Source organism: Theobroma cacao, chromosome 3 (assembly GCF_053813885.1).
Source record: "Theobroma cacao isolate CCN51 chromosome 3, ASM5381388v1, whole genome shotgun sequence".
Taxonomy (NCBI): Eukaryota; Viridiplantae; Streptophyta; class Magnoliopsida; order Malvales; family Malvaceae; genus Theobroma; species Theobroma cacao.
Genome location: NC_142641.1, coordinates 38,548,597 through 38,566,926, shown reverse-complemented (window position 1 = coordinate 38,566,926; position 18,330 = coordinate 38,548,597). Strand labels below are relative to the sequence as shown.

General features: G+C 36.8%; 3 protein-coding genes and 1 pseudogene across 5 annotated transcripts; 2 read left to right on the top strand and 2 right to left on the bottom strand.

Annotated features, from left to right (window-relative positions):
• The first annotated feature begins 1,487 nt into the window (after positions 1–1,487).
• LOC18605485 (Transducin/WD40 repeat-like superfamily protein) lies at positions 1,488–6,456 on the top strand. Its single transcript, XM_018117506.2, has 9 exons — positions 1,488–2,216; positions 2,317–2,412; positions 2,978–3,067; positions 3,170–3,271; positions 3,664–3,810; positions 3,969–4,088; positions 4,186–4,245; positions 5,838–5,935; positions 6,047–6,456. Exons 1-9 carry the CDS (start codon positions 1,776–1,778, stop codon positions 6,180–6,182), a joined length of 1,290 nt encoding a protein of 429 aa, XP_017972995.2. The 5' UTR covers positions 1,488–1,775; the 3' UTR covers positions 6,183–6,456.
• A 245-nt stretch (positions 6,457–6,701) lies between these two features.
• On the bottom strand, positions 6,702–10,159 carry LOC18605484 (GroES-like zinc-binding alcohol dehydrogenase family protein). 3 transcript variants are annotated; one of them, XM_088804332.1, is made up of 7 exons: positions 9,862–10,153; positions 9,651–9,718; positions 9,026–9,262; positions 7,936–8,226; positions 7,661–7,693; positions 7,385–7,572; positions 6,702–7,136 (listed from the first exon to the last, which is right to left on the bottom strand). In XM_088804332.1, the coding sequence occupies exons 1-7, from the start codon at positions 9,977–9,979 to the stop codon at positions 6,944–6,946; spliced, it is 1,128 nt and encodes a 375-aa protein (XP_088660458.1). In that variant the 5' UTR covers positions 9,980–10,153; the 3' UTR covers positions 6,702–6,943. The 3 variants fall into 3 exon arrangements, with proteins under 3 accessions (XP_088660458.1, XP_007038569.3, XP_088660459.1); XM_088804333.1 differs by having other exon boundaries at positions 6,904–7,194; positions 9,862–10,159; XM_007038507.3 differs by lacking the exon at positions 7,661–7,693 and having other exon boundaries at positions 9,862–10,148.
• Positions 10,160–10,947: 788 nt separating this feature from the next.
• On the top strand, positions 10,948–13,441 carry LOC18605483 (L-idonate 5-dehydrogenase-like). The gene is made up of 6 exons (XM_007038503.3): positions 10,948–11,231; positions 11,798–11,865; positions 11,959–12,195; positions 12,286–12,576; positions 12,675–12,862; positions 13,116–13,441. The coding sequence occupies exons 1-6, from the start codon at positions 11,117–11,119 to the stop codon at positions 13,306–13,308; spliced, it is 1,092 nt and encodes a 363-aa protein (XP_007038565.3). The 5' UTR covers positions 10,948–11,116; the 3' UTR covers positions 13,309–13,441.
• A 51-nt stretch (positions 13,442–13,492) lies between these two features.
• LOC18605482 (pentatricopeptide repeat-containing protein At2g29760, chloroplastic pseudogene) lies at positions 13,493–16,120 on the bottom strand (annotated as a pseudogene).
• Positions 16,121–18,330: the final 2,210 nt, after the last annotated feature.

Below are 18,330 nucleotides of genomic sequence, written 5' to 3'. Positions count from 1 at the left end.
TTTTTGTCTGAGCTTAGTCTCTCTTACATAGCATGCCTGTGAAATTTATAATGCAAAAATGCTAGACGTGGTGCTCAAAACTGTTTCGTTACTACGCATGTTCGCTTAAATCGGTTATTCGGAGATGCATGGCTCTTCACAGCTCTAAATAAATAGAATTGAAAAGAGAAAGGAAAATTTCTGATGAAACCGAGGGATGCCAACGTAACCATCCTGTAATAGCCTGCAGCGGAGTCAAATACATCGAAACAAAGAAGTAAGGGAGTTCACTGGAGTTGTTGCCTCCATTAAAACCGATTCTAGTTGTGTTGGAACTATATCATGGTGGTTTACATGGTTCATGGACTCCTGCTCAATAATTAAATATTAAATCTGGTCTACTGGGTTCACGATCGTTGCTTGCACCTTTTCTTTTGTCCATTTCCTAGGGCTGGAACTGGAACTGGAAGTACCTAACTCAGTCACTTGTACTTTTAAAACCATTTTTATTAAAGGCCTAAAGAAGCCTTTGTAGTCGCTACGTAACAAATTGGAAAGTAGTACGATGATATACGATATATTGGGCCAAGTCAGGAAGGATAAATGGGTCGGGTCCAATTACGCGGCTCACTTGTTCACAATTTATTCTAGTACTGTCGTGCAACAATTTGTCACCAAAACCTAAACTTGTCAAAATGGACCTCACCTATTAGGTCAGCTTCTTTTTTATTTTAAGTGAGGTAGTTTGGGATTTAAAAATTCAGATTCATATTAAAATCGGATCTAAATGGGTCAATTCATTTGTTCAATGAATTGTCTCGGATTACTATAGGTTAAAGAAAATTTAAATTAATAATTTTACATATTTAACTATATAAAATTAATAACTTAGTTACCAATAATATTATTTATTTTATATATTTAAATATTTTTAATTTTTACTTATTAAATTAATAATTTTAATTAAATTGAAACTTACTATCTCTTTTATTTTAATGATAATAAATATTAGATGATAATGATTCAATCTTTGAGACATCATTACTATTCAAATAAGATTCAAATATTTGATTTGAAAATGAGGATTGAAGAAAATATAAATGAGTCTTGAAGTTTTTATTTATTTAGTTATGTATTTATGTTTATAAAATTGTAATTTATGTTAAAGATTGAAATTTTATTTATATTTGATATAATTTATTTATTTGTAACATGTTTTTATTATTTAATTTATCTATTAAATCTTTAAATAATATAATTGATAAAAAATTTATAAAGTAAAATTATGAAAATAATTTTTTTTTTAAATGAGCTGACTCAATCTGACTCATGAGCTGACCAGAGGTGAGTTCGGGTAGAAGTTTTGATGATTCATGTATAAAATAAGCTGATCCGGCTCAATCCATATTTTTTCAACCCGTATTTTTTTGAACCGGACCAGCCCATATTGCAAAACCCACTGGAATAATCGGCTAATAATATAAAGTTAAATCGTAATGCTGAAGCGATTTTGTCTTCTCCTTCCTCCCCCCTTACTGCCTCTCTCCTCTTCTTCCATGGACTTATAAAAACCCCCGGTCCCGACACTCCTATTCGTTCCCAAAAGCAGTCTCTTTTTTCACTTTACTCTCAATTTTTACAGCACCAAGGGCGACGGGCCTTAGTCCGATTTAGGGTTTGCGCGATCTCTTTCATGATCGGATTCTTTGCGACCAAGACTTCCATTAACTGGCCCAACACAGAAACTGAAGCTTCTTCGATTCAATCCGTTGTTACTGACACAAAAGTAGGCTATTATGGATTTAGACGGTGGCAACAGGCGCGTCTTCAACCGACTCGGCGGTCCCTCGACCGCTCCAACCGACTCCTCCAAACACCAGAAAGTTTGTTACCATTGGCGGGCCGGTAAGTGCAACCGTTTCCCATGCCCTTTCTTGCACCGCGAACTGCCTGCTCCGGGGCCCGCCGCCACTGCGAACGGATCGGGTGCCCCCAAACGTTTCGCTGATGATTCCGGATTCTCGGGTCCGGCCGCACGACGAGGCCCGAACTTCAATAATAATCATCATAATAGTTGGGGGAGAATGGGAGCTAATAAGGTGGTTAGAAAGACAGAGAAAGTATGTAACTATTGGGTGCAAGGGAACTGTAATTATGGGGACAAGTGTAGGTTTTTACATTCTTGGAGTCTAGGGGAAGGTTTTACGATGTTGAGTCACCTTGATGGGCACCAAAAAGTAAGTGCCTGTTCTCTTTTCTTTTCTGTGTTTTTGTGCTGCTAATTTGTGGGACTATCTGAATTTGATGATGATGATAACGGGTTTGATTTGTGGACAGGTTGTTAGTGGAATTGCGCTGCCAGCAGGGTTGGATAAGCTCTATACGGGGAGTAAAGATGAGACTGTTAGGGCTTGGGATACCAACTCTGGTCAGGTTGTGCTTAACTTTGTCACTTTATCCTTTATAGTTGGGGTTTTAATTTAGCTCTAGTAGCACCTAAAGAAAAGAAGTTTATGTATCTGTTGGAACTCGATTAAGCATGGGATTCAAATCAATTTAAAGAAAAGAATTCTTCAGAATTATCCAGTTGTATACTGTCTGATCAAATTATTACTGGCGAAGATGCCAAGGGTCGATTGCTTTTAGTAACTGTGCACTATCAGATAACTTAAAGGATGGTATTTATGTGTCTATGGAATCACTAAATTGCTAAACATTCAAGCGATCACTCAGATCACCTACTAATTTATGATCTGAAAGTAAAGGGAGAGTCAATTACTGATGGAAATTACTTTGTGTACTAGCTTTTGTTAGCAATTATCATTTAGGTAAATTCTCTTAATTATTATCAGAGATTAAAAAGAGAACCCTAAATTTAGATTGGATCATTGCTTGGGTAGTTTCCTTTTTTTCTTCATTTAATTATATCACCAGTGTCATCATAGAGACCAAGCAAATATAGTTGTGTCTGATGTATTGTCTTTGGGCTTTTATGTAGTGTACGTGTGTGATTAATCTTGGTGGTGAAGTGGGTTGCATGATTAGTGAAGGTCCTTGGCTGTTTGTTGGCATACCGAATGTTGTCAAGGTAATATGTGAGGCAAATTCTTTACCCGTTGTTTTTTTCTCTAATTATATTACTATCTCATTTCAACTTCCATTACTGGGCTCAACAACAATGATATTGCAGGCATGGAACACCCAAACTAACTATGAGCTCAGTCTTACTGGACCTGTTGGACAAGTTTATGCTATGGTTGTGGGTAATGATTTGCTCTTCTCTGGGACACAGGTAATCTTTTAAGTACTAGTATATTGCTTTCATTTTCCTTTTTGCATTCAAAATTCCATGTTCACTCTGTATGGTTGGTCACCTTAAATCATCATGTTTTCAATTATGGTTTATGCGATATGTAAGACTGTGCAACAATAATTCATCAAATTAAGGCATGTTCTTTTTGGCCCTCTGACATTCATCATCTCGTAAATTGTGACTTACTTGAAAGAACTTTAACCTAAGAAATGAGCTTTTCTAAAAGCCCTTGATTTTTTAGGAGTCAAAGTTGAAGTTTGTGCTGGATGAATCCCACTCAAGAACGCACTTACATAATTTAAAGGACTTCCATCTCTCTATTCTCTGGCACCCTATTCCTGATCCTTAGGAAACAATATCTGTTTGTGCAGGATGGGACTATATTAGCATGGAAATTTAATGCCATCACCAATAGCTTTGAAGCAGCGGCATCACTTAAAAGTCATACCCTTGCAGTTGTATCTTTAGTTGTTGGAGCTAATAGACTTTACTCTGGTTCCATGGACCATTCTATAAGGGTAAGCTAGTTTTTGTCATCTGTATTTGATATTGCTGATTGAGAAACTTTGTAGTTTCATACCACCATTAATAGTATGTTTTGTTGTTATTCCTTTATTTTCTTTTTCTTTTTTAAAATATTGTCTTTATTACTAACATATTGGTTGTTTTCTTCCAGGTCTGGAGCCTGGAAACTTTGCAGTGTCTACAGACTCTGACAGAGCACCAAAATGTTGTGATGTCCTTGCTTTGCTGGGAACAATTTCTATTATCATGTTCATTGGACCAAACAATAAAGGTGAATTCTATTTTTTGGTTATTTTTGAAATTTTATTTTGGTTATTTTTTTCCTGTCATTAAAGGTAAAGTTGTTTGAAATTAATTTTTTTGTGCAGGTGTGGGTGGCTACTGAGAATGGAAACTTGGAAGTGACATACACTCACAACGAGGAACATGTATGTTTTTTCATCTATACGCTATTATGCTGTATTTTGATTTTAACTCAATTAGTCCTAAGAAGGAAAGGGGTTGAGGACAGAATGAGAGAAGGAAAAACTGAATGTAGAGAAGAGGAGATCAGCAATGGTCTTGTGCTTGTAGTTTATGCTAGTTATTAGAGGTGGCAGTGACTGGAGAATGGAAGGTGAAGCTGTGGTGGGTGGTTATTTAAAATGAAGATGATGATTGAGGGGAGAGAGTGCTACTTGGCTTTGTCTGATGTGTTAGAGAGAGAGAGAGAGAGAGAGAGATTTTTATGCTCTGCATTTGAGTTTATGAAGTCACCTTATGGGACAAAGTTTTTGGGAGAATGGCTGGGATGGAAAAGAGGATAGTTGATTTTGAGAGACTTAGAGTGTATCAACTTGCTTTTCTAGCTGATGCTTTTTGATTTTTAGTTAAGTTTCTATTTGAGTCCTGAGGGTTTAACCCTATGTTCTTGGTGTCTGTAAGTTTCTTGTGTATGCTATTTCTGTAATGTACAGGCATAGGGGGAGAAAAGAAAGAGGATGCTATTTCTTCTACCAAAATATATTTTTTTTTGAAAATTCTCTGAGTATGACCCTTTAAGGCATTAGAACTCTAAATTAATACCAGTAAAGGCCATCTCATCCCTTTTCCTGGAACACCTGTGGGTTTTAAAAATAACTGATTTATATGTTGTGAGGTTTAAGCCTAAGGACTTAAGAGGTATGCTGAGAATGTGGGGGATTGAATCTGCTTTTCAGTAGTTGGGAGATTTGATAATCTCTAATATTTTGGTGATCTGGGCAGAAGAGTTGAAGAATATGGATGATCCTACTTACAGTTTCAAATTTTGTAATGATTGAGCATGTCTTGACCACTACAGCAACCCAATCTCTTTTTTTGAGTTTTATTTCATCATAAAAACTGCTTCTAGGAATATTTAGGCTCTGTTTGATTGGTACTTTTGCTTTTTGCTGTTTCTCTTTTTTTTTATATATTTATTTTTTAATTATTGCCTTTTGTGTTATATTCATTTTTGGTCAAAAAAGAAAAAGGCAAAAAGCAAATAGTAAAAGTATGAACCAAACAGAGCTTTATTGGTTACAGGTTGCAATAAAAGCCTTAGGGTGTGGCAAGTTTGCTTGTGTTTGGAACTTTCAAGTAGGTTGTAAGATGGTTACATGTAGGAAAAAGTTTAATTTGTGTAGTCAGTTTGTTTCTAGAAGTTTCTTTGATTTGCTAGGGTCAAGGTAGCTTGATCTTCAATATCCATGCATCTATTCTTGATATAGATCATCATCAAAGTTTAGATTTGTTCACTGTAGTGCAAAATGCAAATGTTTCAAGTTTGTCTTGACAGTCTGAATGAAAAAGACAATTCAAGTATCTGGTGGTTTAATGCACCAAAAAAAATATAATTATTTTGGGAGAATGGTTTAGTTAGAAGTGTTAAAGTGCATTGTCAGATTTATGTAGACATGCAAAATTGTAAATTGTTCCGATTCTATCTTCAGCTTTTCAATGTAATTTACTCAGGATCTTGTGGAATTTTAACACTTGTACTGTGGGTTGCTGTTACCAGGGCCTCCTTAATCTTCGTGGAATGCATGACTCAGAATCCAAGCCCGTCTTGCTATGCACATGCAATGACAATTCTGTCCGGCTATATGATTTGCCCTCGTAAGTTTTAATGGAGACTTAATTTTATCCTAGTGCAGATCTACATGTTGTTGCGCCTTATTTGGGTCCTTTCAAGGTGCTTATCGGAATACTGTATTTCTTTTGCTGAAGGTTTTCGGAGAGGGGTAAAATTTTTGCTAAGCAGGAGATTCGTGCTATTGAGGTAGGCCCTGGTGGCCTGTTTTTCACTGGGGATGGAACCGGTTATAGAGTATGGAAGTGGGCACAACCAATTGCCACGTCCTGATGTGTCGTGTCATGTCATTTCTTATAACATATTCATCATTATGTATTTTTTATGTTAATTATTTGATTTTTTTTTTGTTCATCCTTATGGGAAGGTCTTTTGTAGTTTGTAAGTTTGCGGGAGAAATTAGGAAATAGAGAAAAACAATTTTGGGTTGCTGGTGGAATGTTTTGCAGCACCAAGCCCGTCAGCTTAGTGTGTGCCATAATAACTCATAAATTGTAGCATTCTGACGTTGGGAATTTAGTATTCAATGTGCCAAGTTGAAGTGGTATCTTGGTTTCTCCCTCGCCTAGCTGCTCTCCTCCTTTTACCCTTTTTGCCGTGCCTTTCTTCCTGTATGTTGTTTCCCTTGGAATCAATTTTGCTGGCTGGTTGTGTCAGCAACAGTTTTATTCAACTAAATGCTCTTTGTTTCTTTAGATATTTTCTGCTTTTATATTCAAAAAAGCGTACTTCATATTTTATTTTAAAAGTAGAAAAGCAAATAACAAAAACAATAAACAAACAGATGCTACATAACAAAACAAAATATTAAGTATTAGTGCATCTTTTGTGAAAAAACACAAGGTATGGTCATATGCAAAACCATCAAAAATTTATTGCATGTACAGCCAGAGGCTTAAGAAAAGTCCATTATGTTATGTAGCTGGTTCCCACATGCTACTACTTTGTTGGCAATATGCATCTGTTTTTGACCTCCCACCTTTCTTTACTTAAATGCTATAATAACATAGCAGTATTCTTAATCCCTGTTGAAGTCACAGATTAAACATGACCTTAATGGCATTGCCACCACGAGCACTGGTCTCAAAAGCTTCTTCCACCTCTTTCTGGGAAAACCCATACCTGTGGGTTATGAGGGGCTTCACATCAATCTTACCGCTCCTTAGAAACTCAAGGCACAAAGGCCAAGTGTTCTTATACCGGAAGATTCCAATAATATCAACCTCCCTGCATTTTGTGAAAACCATCACCTTTGGGTGGTGAAAGAGCACAGTGCCAAACACACCTGAAATCATAGGTTTAATATCTACCTAAATATTCTACAAATTGTTGCAACATTTGGTACAATTTTCTTTTGTGCCTATCACATTTCAACACTTTACTATGTCTAACTCCTAAAATTCTATTACTCATAAACCATTCTTATATAACTAAAAATTTTCACCATGAGTTAAATAAGTCAATAAAATAAGTACCTTGCAGCAGCTGGAGTGAGTGGGACAGTCATCTCAGAATGGCCCATTCCCACAAGGCAAACCTTGCCACCAGCACGAGTGGCACTCAAAGCAGTTGACATCGTTTTGTTAAAGCCTGCACAATCAAAGCTTACATCCACTCCTGCTCCCATCACTTTACATATTCTTTCAACTTCTTCAGGTACATCCTGTAATATAATAAAATTAGAACACAAAAGTGACTACAAGTCTGACAATGGAGTAAAAGATACTCATGACATTATATATTTGACAAACCTTTAGTTGAGCAATGTCAAAATCACCAAAATCCTGATAAAAATGAATTCCTAATGATTGTTCATCATGAAATAAAGCAATTCTTTAAGAGATACCCTTTAACAAGTCTGCATAAAATGCCTGCTGGTGCCAACTTCAAACTGAAGTTCCAATAAATATTGAATATCATAAAATTTGAATGAAATCATGACATTTGAAATAATGGTGATTTCAAAGGAACTGAAATGATAAGAATTTCTATGAAAAGAAAAAGGGACTTTAAGGATGTTATGAACCTGCATATTTGTTGAAACTTTAACAACTCCATCTGCACCAAGATCCTTAGCAACAGATAATCGATTGTCATCCACATCTACAACAACAATTCTAGGTGCCCCAAAAGCACGAGCTGCCAGCATCGTAACAAGCCCTATAGGTCCTGCTCCCATGACCAACACATTTTTTCCTGGACCAATATTAGCTCGGCGACAAGCATGAACCCCTACACTCAAGGGCTCACACATAGCCCCTTCTTCCAAGCTCACATTGTCAGGTAGTTTGAAACATAAATCTGCAGGATGCACAACCTACATTCAAATCAACTCATATATTAGCAGTCCTAAAGATTCGATTCCATCAAATTCATTCCAATCTCTATAAAAAAATGCAAAAGACAATGACCAACATTCATATAATACGCTGCTAATGCATTTTCCAGAACTCTACTTTTAAATGAGAAAGTCATTACATTCTTACCATAACCCTCCTAGCATGGATGGCAGTTTAATTTAACATAAGCCAAACCTTTAATACCAACTTGCCTGTAGCACAAATCTCCATGATTACACTAGTTTTGAAGATGATCACATAACCATATTTATTTTGTAATTCAAAGTTCTCATTCTCCACATAGTAAGAAAAGTCTTGGCTTGTTTGTGTTTTAAGGTCTCACATCAAGCATGACTTTAGATGTAATGAGATGACATTTAGAAGTACAACAAACATTATATTCAACAGAGACCAAAATAGAAACAACTAAAGGAGTTATTAACCAAGTAAGTAGCACTTTTACACACAAAGGGCCCAATTTAAATTGACAGAACTTTATCCTTGAAGCCTTTTGAATCTGAAAATTGAAGAATACCCGTTAATAAACCTCTAAAATATACTTGAGAATTTTTGGATCAAGGTCCCCTAAAAAAATATTTACTCACTGTAACAGATATGCACCATTCTGAGTTTCACTCTTTCTATGGTTGATTCAATGCATATTATGTTGCTGTATTCTAGAATGGCATAAACCATGTTAAACTAGCACTAGCAAGATGCAGCACTAATAAAAAACTAGATCGTTTTTTTATAATGAAATTCAGCTTATAGGTTCACCTGATTAGCAAGAGAACCATGAACTGGTGGTGTGGCAAAAAACTTCATTTCAGGGCATAGATTGTATCGACCTTCCTTGCAAAGATCACATCGCCAGCAACTGATCCCCGGTTCCAATGCCACACGGTCTCCAGGAACTAAATTCTTGACTTCACCTCCAACCTCCTCTATGATCCCAGCACACTCATGCCCAATCACCATTGGTTCTTTTACCACAAAATCTGCCAACCTCAATGTCTACAAACATATAAACAAATTACAATTAAAACTAATGGCAAAGATAAGAAAAATAAACGCACATATTTATTTCTTTCTTCCTGAAAAATTTTATTCATTATCAATTTGATTGGCAAAGAAATGAAGGTAAAAGGGTAGAAAACCTGTCCTAGTTTCTGTTTGCATACCACACAATAGTTTAGGAAAGGAGGCAAATTTACTCAAGTCAAATACTTGTAACAACTAACAAGACTAAAATTACTGACTTCAATTCATTTTTTACAGTCTCAGCAACAAAACAGAAGCTTTGCTAACCTATCAAAATCTGGTAAGTCTTAATACAAATAACATTTGATTAATGCACAGTAGAAGAGCAAGAGCTAGATGCAACAAGGATATATATATGTACCTTGAGATAGTGAACATCACTTCCACAGATACCAACAGCTTTCATCCTAACTCTGACATCACGGGGTCCTTAAAAATATTTTCAGAGAACACAATCAAAAGGGTTTATCAAAAACCTCAAGTCACAAATTCAAATAAAATCTAAAAGATGAAATCCATTCAAAGAACCCAGGAGGAAAACAACAGCTAGAAACCGATAAAAAACATCATACCAAGAGGCGGGAGCTTGAATGGTTGAATTTTGAGGGTGTTGAGACCCACAAGCCAAGCAGCCATGTTTTCTTCTTCTCCAATACTGGCTTCTTCATGAGATTTCCCTCCTTTGCCCATATTCCTGCTTCCCTTGAATGGACACACTCACGCAGTTGCACCCTCAAGAGTCACAAACTGGACTTGGCTTAGAAAGGACCAGATAAAAGTAATTGCTTAAAGTTTTTACTCTTCTCGAATATCTTTTGCAAAAATGTTTGTGATAAGACTTTGAGGTGGAGGGGTATCTGATGCCAGCAGAAATACGTGGTGGATAAACTATTTTATATACCAATTATTACTTTCAGCGGGTCCCTTCCTTTTCTGGCAGTTTTCCAGTAAAATACAAAGCATAATCATATCTTTATCTTTTTCTAGTTTTAAAAAGCAACTAATTCACTAATTAAAGGATACCGACAAAAAAACAAAAGGATATAGAAAGGATTTAATTATTACCCTAAATTAAATGTTAAAAAAATGGGAAAATAGGCTACACAAATCTTCAGAGCATAAAGCTATAGCTAAAACAAAATAAATGGATAGAAAGGATAATAATAGATACATATAAACAACTATTTATATTGGATGGTGAATGATATTGAGTGGACAAATACATTTTAATTCTTGTTAAATTGGAAAGTGCCAAGGAATTTTCAAGATTTTTTAGGCCAAAAAGTTGAAACCCTTTTATTAGAGATGAGAAAATTTCTTCCACTGTATAGTGTTCAACAATTAAACAAAAGAGTATCTATATATATATATATATATATATAATTTTGATTAAATAAAAATGGAACAATTTATAAAACACCTCAAATGATGTAAAAAGAAGAACAAGTTATGTTGGATTAAATGCGGATAGTTCTTTCAATAATTTCTTTTGGAATTCATATTGAGTTATTGATTTACATTTCGAATTAATCAGTCTTCCATTTAAATGGTACCTAATGAATCGTTGCTACAGAGGACAATATGGGGTTTTCCCATTTGTATTATCCTATTTATGATTCGAGCATTTGAGGAACTAAATTATAACACGAGGGTAGACGTTGACCATCTCGAGACCGTTTGGAAAGACCAAGACGCAACTGGCTGTTTCGAGGAGGATCAAAACGTGGACTCAGCTTATTTGAAGAGGATAAGACAGTGCGAAGTGCTAACAGAGAGAGAGAGAGAGAGAGAGAGAGAGAGAGAGAGGCAGAGACAAAGATATCAGAGATGGCGCACGTTGCTCAAGCTAAGGCCGGCCAAGATGATGGGGAGAAGAATATGGCAGCTTGGCTTCTTGGAATCAAAACCCTTAAAATTCAACCTTACCTTCTTCCTCCTCTCGGTAATGTTATCATCTTACTTTTACCTTTATTTTTTATCTGCAAAATACATACAAAAACAGCAAAGAAGAAGAAATTTTGCTATGCGATTACTCCAATTAACGATTCAACTTCTTGCTTGAAAATGGTACTTAACTGAAAGCCAGTATATTGAATGTGTGACGAGGACATGAAGACCACTGACCCAAGTCGGGAATGGTCACTGTGTAGTTCAAAAACTACTTGCGAACTTGAACTTGAAACTTGAGCATGATGATTTGGTTGCCTCTAAAGCCATAACCAGTTTTGGTGGCTGTGGTTATAGTTCTACTGTCTAATTTGAGTCATAATAAATACCGAATTATAATGGTGATAAAACTTTAATTGAATTTTTCAGACTTGTCATTTCTTAATCATGTCGCTTACCCTCCAATTTATCCTTTCTTTTTTTGAGTAAGACTTCAATTATCAAATTGCGTTTATCAACCATGATTGGATTACCCTATTATCTGCAATTTATGAATTCCAATTAGCTGGATAGGCAATTAATACTCATTCATGTTGTGAAAAAAATCATCTGTTATCTTAGGTCCTCAGGATGTGAAAGTGCGTATAAAAGCTCTTGGCATATGCGGAAGTGATGTTCACCATTTCGAGGTAAATTGCTCTCTGCTACATCTTCTAGTATTTTGTTTATACCATTGCTCTAATTATATTCGATGGCCCTGTTCTAAATGCTATGCTTGTTAGACAATGAGATGTGCAAATTTTATTGTGAAAAAACCAATGGTCATTGGACATGAGTGCGCTGGGATCATCGAAGAAGTTGGGAGCGAAGTGAAGTCCCTGGCTGTGGGAGATCGTGTGGCATTGGAGCCTGGCATTAGTTGCCAGAGATGCGGTATCTGCAGAGATGGACGCTACAATCTTTGTCCAGAAATGAAGTTCTTTGGATCTCCTCCAACTAATGGCTCTCTTGCCAATAAGGTGATCAGCATTTATCCAGCACATTATGGCAAGACAGATTCCGTTTGCTTGACTAATGGAAACTTGATCCTTTTTGTTTTCTGCTATCAGGTGGTGCATCCTGCAAACCTCTGTTTTAAACTACCTGACACTGTGAGCCTGGAAGAAGGAGCAATGTGCGAACCCCTCAGTGTTGGAGTCCATGCCTGTCGCCGGGCAGGCATTTGTCCTGACACAAATGTGTTGATCATGGGAGCAGGTCCCATAGGCCTTGTTACCTTATTGGCTGCTCGAGCATTCGGAGCCCCCAGAATTGTCATAGGTGATGTTGATGATTGCCGTCTATCTATTGCAAAGAATCTCGGTGCAGATGAGATTGTTCAAGTTTCAACAAATATTCAGGTTAATTTCATCATCATTTGGTCCAGAAGTTTGTTTCGTCTCCATGTAGTTTAGGCTTTAGATTTTGAAGTCTAGACGCTCACCAAATGATTACACAGGATGTGGGTGAAGAAGTAGTGAAGATACAAAATGCAATGAGTTCACGCATTGATGTGAGTTTTGATTGTGTTGGTTTCAACAAAACCATGTCTACAGCTTTGAGAGCCACTGGAGCTGGTGGCAAAGTTTGCCTTATTGGATTGGCGCAGAGCGAAATGACTATCCCCCTCACTCCGGCAGCAGTGAGGTTTGCCGAATGTCCCCCTCTATGTTTTGGAAAATAAAGGATTCTTAATTAATTAAGTTGATATTCGGCTATAAAGAAACTGTAATTAAGTTTATCAGACCAACACTATGAGTTGCAGCTTGGCTTGAATATTAATCGTATAATAAGACATGCAATTAAGCAAAAATATGGATTCTCTACTTTATTTATCTTTTACGCCTGTTTCATATTGAATATATATTAGAGTAATGCTAACGAGTTTGCTGGTTGACAGGGAGATTGATGTGTTTGGCATATTCCGGTATAGAAATACGTGGCCACTCTGCATTGAATTCTTGAGGACTGGAAAGATTGATGTGAAGCCCCTTATAACTCATAGGTTTGGATTCTCTCAAAAGGGTATAGAAGATGCTTTCCGAACCAGTGCTGCTGGTGGCAATGCCATTAAAGTCATGTTTAATCTGTAATCCATCCTTTGTCAAATGAAGGTTGGAATTATCTGCATATAATCTATAAAAGATGTCAATTCTTATGTTGAACCAGTGCCATGCATGTACCTCATTCCTCATTCTAATAGCTTCTCGAAATGGTTTTTCTTCATATATTCTCAACGAATGATTTGTTTTTCTTTTTAGCATGGATTTCATGGTGTACAGGAGATAATAGAAGCTTAACTATATTAATCTGCCCGACTGGTGCTTGGAAAAACTTAAAGCAAAAACTACATTTTATGGTCTCTAAGACCATATATCAGACCATAATAGAATGTGGAAAAATAAAAAAATTGGTCTTTGGGCGAAACCTTGACAGCATACCTTCTCTCCGGCCGGTAAGGAACAATTAATAGTAGGTGTTCTGACTGTGTTCACTAGTTTACCAGGAAAAATTTCCTGTACCCTCCCAGAGACCAGGTTCTCATCCTTCAAAGAATTGCAGGGAAATGAATCGATGATAATTTGTTTCAAGAGATCAATGTTTCGAAAACCTGTGCCAGCTGCATTACAATAGGATGTATACAAGCCTACCTCAAAGTAATCGTCTTTTGCTTCTTTAAGGTGATATGCAAACCCATCACAGCTAACGTTTGAATCGAAATTACGATAAGGTCATCTTGGTGCAATATTACCACTCAGGTGATAGTATGTTAATGTCCATTGCCTTTTCAGGACTACTGCTTGTATCAATCCAAATTCACTATAACTGCCCATGCACTGATGAAATGAAGTCCATCAGTACCAGGATTATTTTCAGGGAATTACTCCTTTAAAATTGGGAAAGTGAAGCTCCCCGGAGATACTTGATGTCATCCTTTTTGCTTCAATGGAGCTCCAGCCAGATGGTTTCTGCACATTGTTCCCCTCCATCAGTTCTCTCATTTTTGTAGCATCATCCCATCTATCTGAGCTTGCATAAGTATTTGACAAGAGAACATAATTTCCACTGTTAGAGGGATCCAGTTCAAGAAGCTTGTTTGTGACAATCTCAGCTAAGACCACATTCCCATGAAGCTTACAAGCACTCAATAATATCCTCCACACTACAACATCCGGATGTATAGGCATTGTTCTTATGAATTGATAGGCCCTCTCTAGATAGCCATAACGACTTAAAAGATCCACAACACAGCCATAATGCTTCATTTCAGGGGTTAGTCCATGAACTTTTTCCATAGTTTCAAAATATTGCAATCCTTTATCTACCAATCCAGCATGAGTGCATGCAAGCAAAATCGCAAGAAAGCACCCATGAGTTGGCCGAACACCTTCTTTCAACATCTGAGAGAAAAATTCAAGCGCAGAATCAGCAAAACCATTAACAGCAAGTCCTGAGATGACTGAAGTCCATGAAACGGAGTCTTTCTCTTTCATATCATGGAACACTTCCAAAGCCTTATCAACAACACCACATTTGCAATACATATCTATCAAAGAGTTTCCAACATAAACATCTGCTCTTATTCCATGCTTGCAGATATAGTCATGAATTGCCAGTCCAACATCAAGAGCACCCAAATTGGCACAAGCAGAAAGCACACTAGCCACTGTAATCTCATCCGGTACAACCTTAGCAGCCATCATATCTTGAAAAAGATTCAATGCACCTGTAAATTGGTTAGCTTGAGAGTAACCTGTAATCATGGAAGTCCAAGAAATCACATCCCTTTGCTTCATGTTGTCAAAAACCTTCCTTGCTTCAATAAAATCCCCTACTTTCATATAACCCTTGATCAATGCATTCCAGGACACTACATTTCTTTCAAGCATCCTATCAAATAATTCCCGCGCTAAATTAACTAAACCACGCTTTCCATACATATCTATCAAAGTGTTCCCCAGATAAACATCAATATGAACACAATTTTCCTCAATATATTTAACCATAGAATCTGCCAAATTCATGTTATCTGTATAACAACAAGCTAAAATAACTTTCACCATTGTCACAGCATCAGCTTTCACATTAGCTTCTTGCATTGCCCTAAACGAACCCAATAATTCCTTGAACTTTTTGCATTGACTATATCCACAAATCAAAGAATTCCAAGAAACTATATCTCTTTCCTCCATTGTATCAAATACTTTCCTTGCAAAACCCAGATCGCCACAACAAGAATACATGTGAATCAGCGCATTTGCAACGAATAGATAGGAATCAAACCCCAGTTTAACAGCATGAACATGAAACTTTTGACCGTTTGCAACATCCGAAACTCGAGCACAGGCCTTGAAAACGAAAATAAAAGTCATAATATCACCAGGAAAACCTTGTAAATAGTACATTTGGTTGTACATTTTAATAGCTTCATTGGGTACGTTACTTTGGGAAAAACCACGGATCATGTGATTAAAATTAAACATTGTGGGTTCTTTAGTTTGATAGAAAACATGATGGGCTTTGTGCAAATGAGAGGGAGCAAGAGAGTAAGCTCTGATCACGGGAGATATCGAAAATGGGTCTTCGTGGCGTTGGGTCCTGATGAGGTGTGCGTGAAGCTCTTTGGCGGCGTTGATTGACAGCGGATTCTTGGTTACTCGCTCTGGTTTTAGGGGCGTTGAGAAGCAAGTGAAACGGCGCGAAATGTGTCTCGCGAGTTTCATGAAGAGCGAGTGATTCTTGTAGCAGAAATCTCTGGTGAATTTTGGGACACTGAAGTTTGAGTGTTTTTTTTTTAATTTGATTTGTGAAGTTGAGATTTTCTTGGTGGTTCATGAGGGGTGACAATGAGCCTACCTGACCAATAGCACAAGGACAAGGTGGGCTTCTGTGATTGGGTTCATTCTGGACTTGATATCGAAATCCTTGTCTTCTTAATTCCGACCTTTTCTTTTCATTTCTTTTATTGTTTTGAACATCATCTGTAAAAAAAAAATATTAGAGTGTGGAATTGAAGGTGTGCTGGCGTAAATTAAGAGGGTCCTCTTCGCTGTTCCCTATTCTGATTTAGCAGCCATGCATCGCAAAGGAATTGATGTTTTAGCTTATAATTTTTGCATTTGAAGTTGATAGATGGAAAAGGGCAAAGAAGTTTGCCACAAAAACTTTACTTAAAGCCTAAAGGAAGTCTCTCCCTCTCCCAAAAAAAAAAAAATCCTTAAAGTTAGCAATTTCCATGTAAATCCAAGAAGAGATGGTTCGTTTTTTGGGTAATATTTGCTTCTTATCTGCTGGTGACTCGTGATTGAGGTGAACTATTTCTAGCTCACGGGCTAGGCACTAGATTTGCTTGGTGTCAAATCCCCTTCTATCATAGTAATAATAATATCGAAATCAGTCCTTTCTAGCTTTGATAGTAAGCACCAAATTTAAAAATTCTCACGCATACCCAGGAAGGATATTCCTCTTCATTATTCATCATAAATACCTTGAATGAAATTATGCATTTTCCTACTTACAAATGCAATTTAGCCAAGCTAGAAAAATGTGAAGTATATATATTGTTGATCAATTGATCATTTCAAGTGGAAATTATTAGTCTCAATCAATGTACAATGACTGTCATGACTGGGAAGTTTGATGATTCTTAACTTATTAATAAGGAATTGACTCGCATTCAAATTCCTTAAATATCCTTGAAATATAAATTTTATTGTTTGATGGGCTTGCTTAATAAATTACAGACAGCTACAATAGTACAATTAAAAATTTTGTGAATTAGCATTGAATCTGGTTGCTTTTGGTCATTTAAGCTGAGAAGCCAATAGGAAATGAAGTTCTATCCTCCTGTCACTTCATATAGTTCCCAAGCACAAAAAATGTGGCGGCAAGGCTTCAAGATAAGGAATGACTTCAATTTTAGCCACCCCACTAAAATTAGTGGAGCTTAATGTGATTCAATTATTTCTATGATTCTATCACTTCACTCCAAATAGGAACAGGCATGTAAAATAGGGCCTCCCCATATTGAACTGAGTATCGATGTGTGGATGCTGATTCAACCAGAGGCCATAATTATATATCCCTAAGGTTACTTTCTGCGGCCATTGTTCATCAGACTTCTTTTGGACTTTCAACCCATTTTGCTTAATTTTCAAACAAAGGTTAAGTATCCATCATTATCGAAAACCTCAGCTCTAACCTACATAAGAAAAATATATTATAAAGAAATAGCGTTTCTGCAAGTCTATTCGAAGAAATGAAATTTCAAATATAAGGTTCTAGCTAGGGTTTCCAGTTCAACTTGCCCGCCCAGTACTTTTACTAGGCCTTGATAACCTAAGTCTAAGAGGTTATTTGACGTATTAGCCTCATAATTTAAAGAGGCTTAATGCAAGATGTTTATGAGAGAAAAAATAGAAATTTAAGGGGGCAAAAAAACAATTTCTGAGAGGTCATGTGTATGAATTATGAAACCCCAGGGGGAAATCAAGCCTAACCGGCTTCAAAAGAATCCTTAACGTCCACCAATGAAACTTGTTTTCATAAGACGATCAGTGGAGAACGGAAGATCCATTTTAAATTTATTAACCGATTTGGAATGCCATTAAGATTAATAGATTGATAGTATCTGGTGGAGGCTATATTTGCTTGAAGGCAAAGCAGATGCCACAGACCCAATGAGATTTCAGCTGTTTAGACACGAAAATTCTTTCCTCGAAGGTGTAATTGCAACCGTGGCACGAATTAGACTATAAGATAAGGTGGATGAATGGTTGCTGTCTTTTCAAGGCCAAGCAGGCGTTTGGTATGGAAACGGTGAGAGTTAAGTTAACCAAATGCTGACACCGAAATGCTTTCATTCAATTGGAACCCAGAACTGTTTGAGCAAGAACCGGTGAATCTTTTCCTGCCACCTTCATTTGTCAACAAGGACCGACCAGGACGCAACATTATTTTATCTTTGAATCTTACCGAATCCCCAAAGACATTGATCAAGAGTCATCATGACCAAAAAGTACAGAGCATATTTTGGCTATGAATTTGAGAGTGATGGTTGTGGACCTCCATAAAACATTGAACCGTTCCAAAATGGGTGAAGGACTTGGTCACAG

Bases quoted from the DNA above. Each gene is read 5' to 3' on its own strand.
- LOC18605484 (XM_088804332.1), bottom strand. From the start codon at position 9,979: ATGGGCAAAGGAGGGAAATCTCATGAAGAAGCCAGTATTGGAGAAGAA. The intron at 9,719-9,861 runs GTATGATGTTTT...AATATTTTTAAG, and splicing joins ATTCAAGCTCCCGCCTCTTG to GACCCCGTGATGTCAGAGTT. The intron at 8,227-9,025 runs GTGAACCTATAA...ATTTGAATGTAG, and splicing joins ATGGTTCTCTTGCTAATCAG to GTTGTGCATCCTGCAGATTT.
- LOC18605485 (XM_018117506.2), top strand. From the start codon at position 1,776: ATGGATTTAGACGGTGGCAACAGGCGCGTCTTCAACCGACTCGGCGGT. The intron at 2,413-2,977 runs GTTGTGCTTAAC...GCTTTTATGTAG, and splicing joins GGGATACCAACTCTGGTCAG to TGTACGTGTGTGATTAATCT. The intron at 4,089-4,185 runs GTGAATTCTATT...TTTTTTGTGCAG, and splicing joins CATTGGACCAAACAATAAAG to GTGTGGGTGGCTACTGAGAA.
- LOC18605483 (XM_007038503.3), top strand. From the start codon at position 11,117: ATGGCGCACGTTGCTCAAGCTAAGGCCGGCCAAGATGATGGGGAGAAG. The intron at 12,196-12,285 runs GTGATCAGCATT...TTCTGCTATCAG, and splicing joins ATGGCTCTCTTGCCAATAAG to GTGGTGCATCCTGCAAACCT. The intron at 12,863-13,115 runs GTTTGCCGAATG...GCTGGTTGACAG, and splicing joins CTCACTCCGGCAGCAGTGAG to GGAGATTGATGTGTTTGGCA.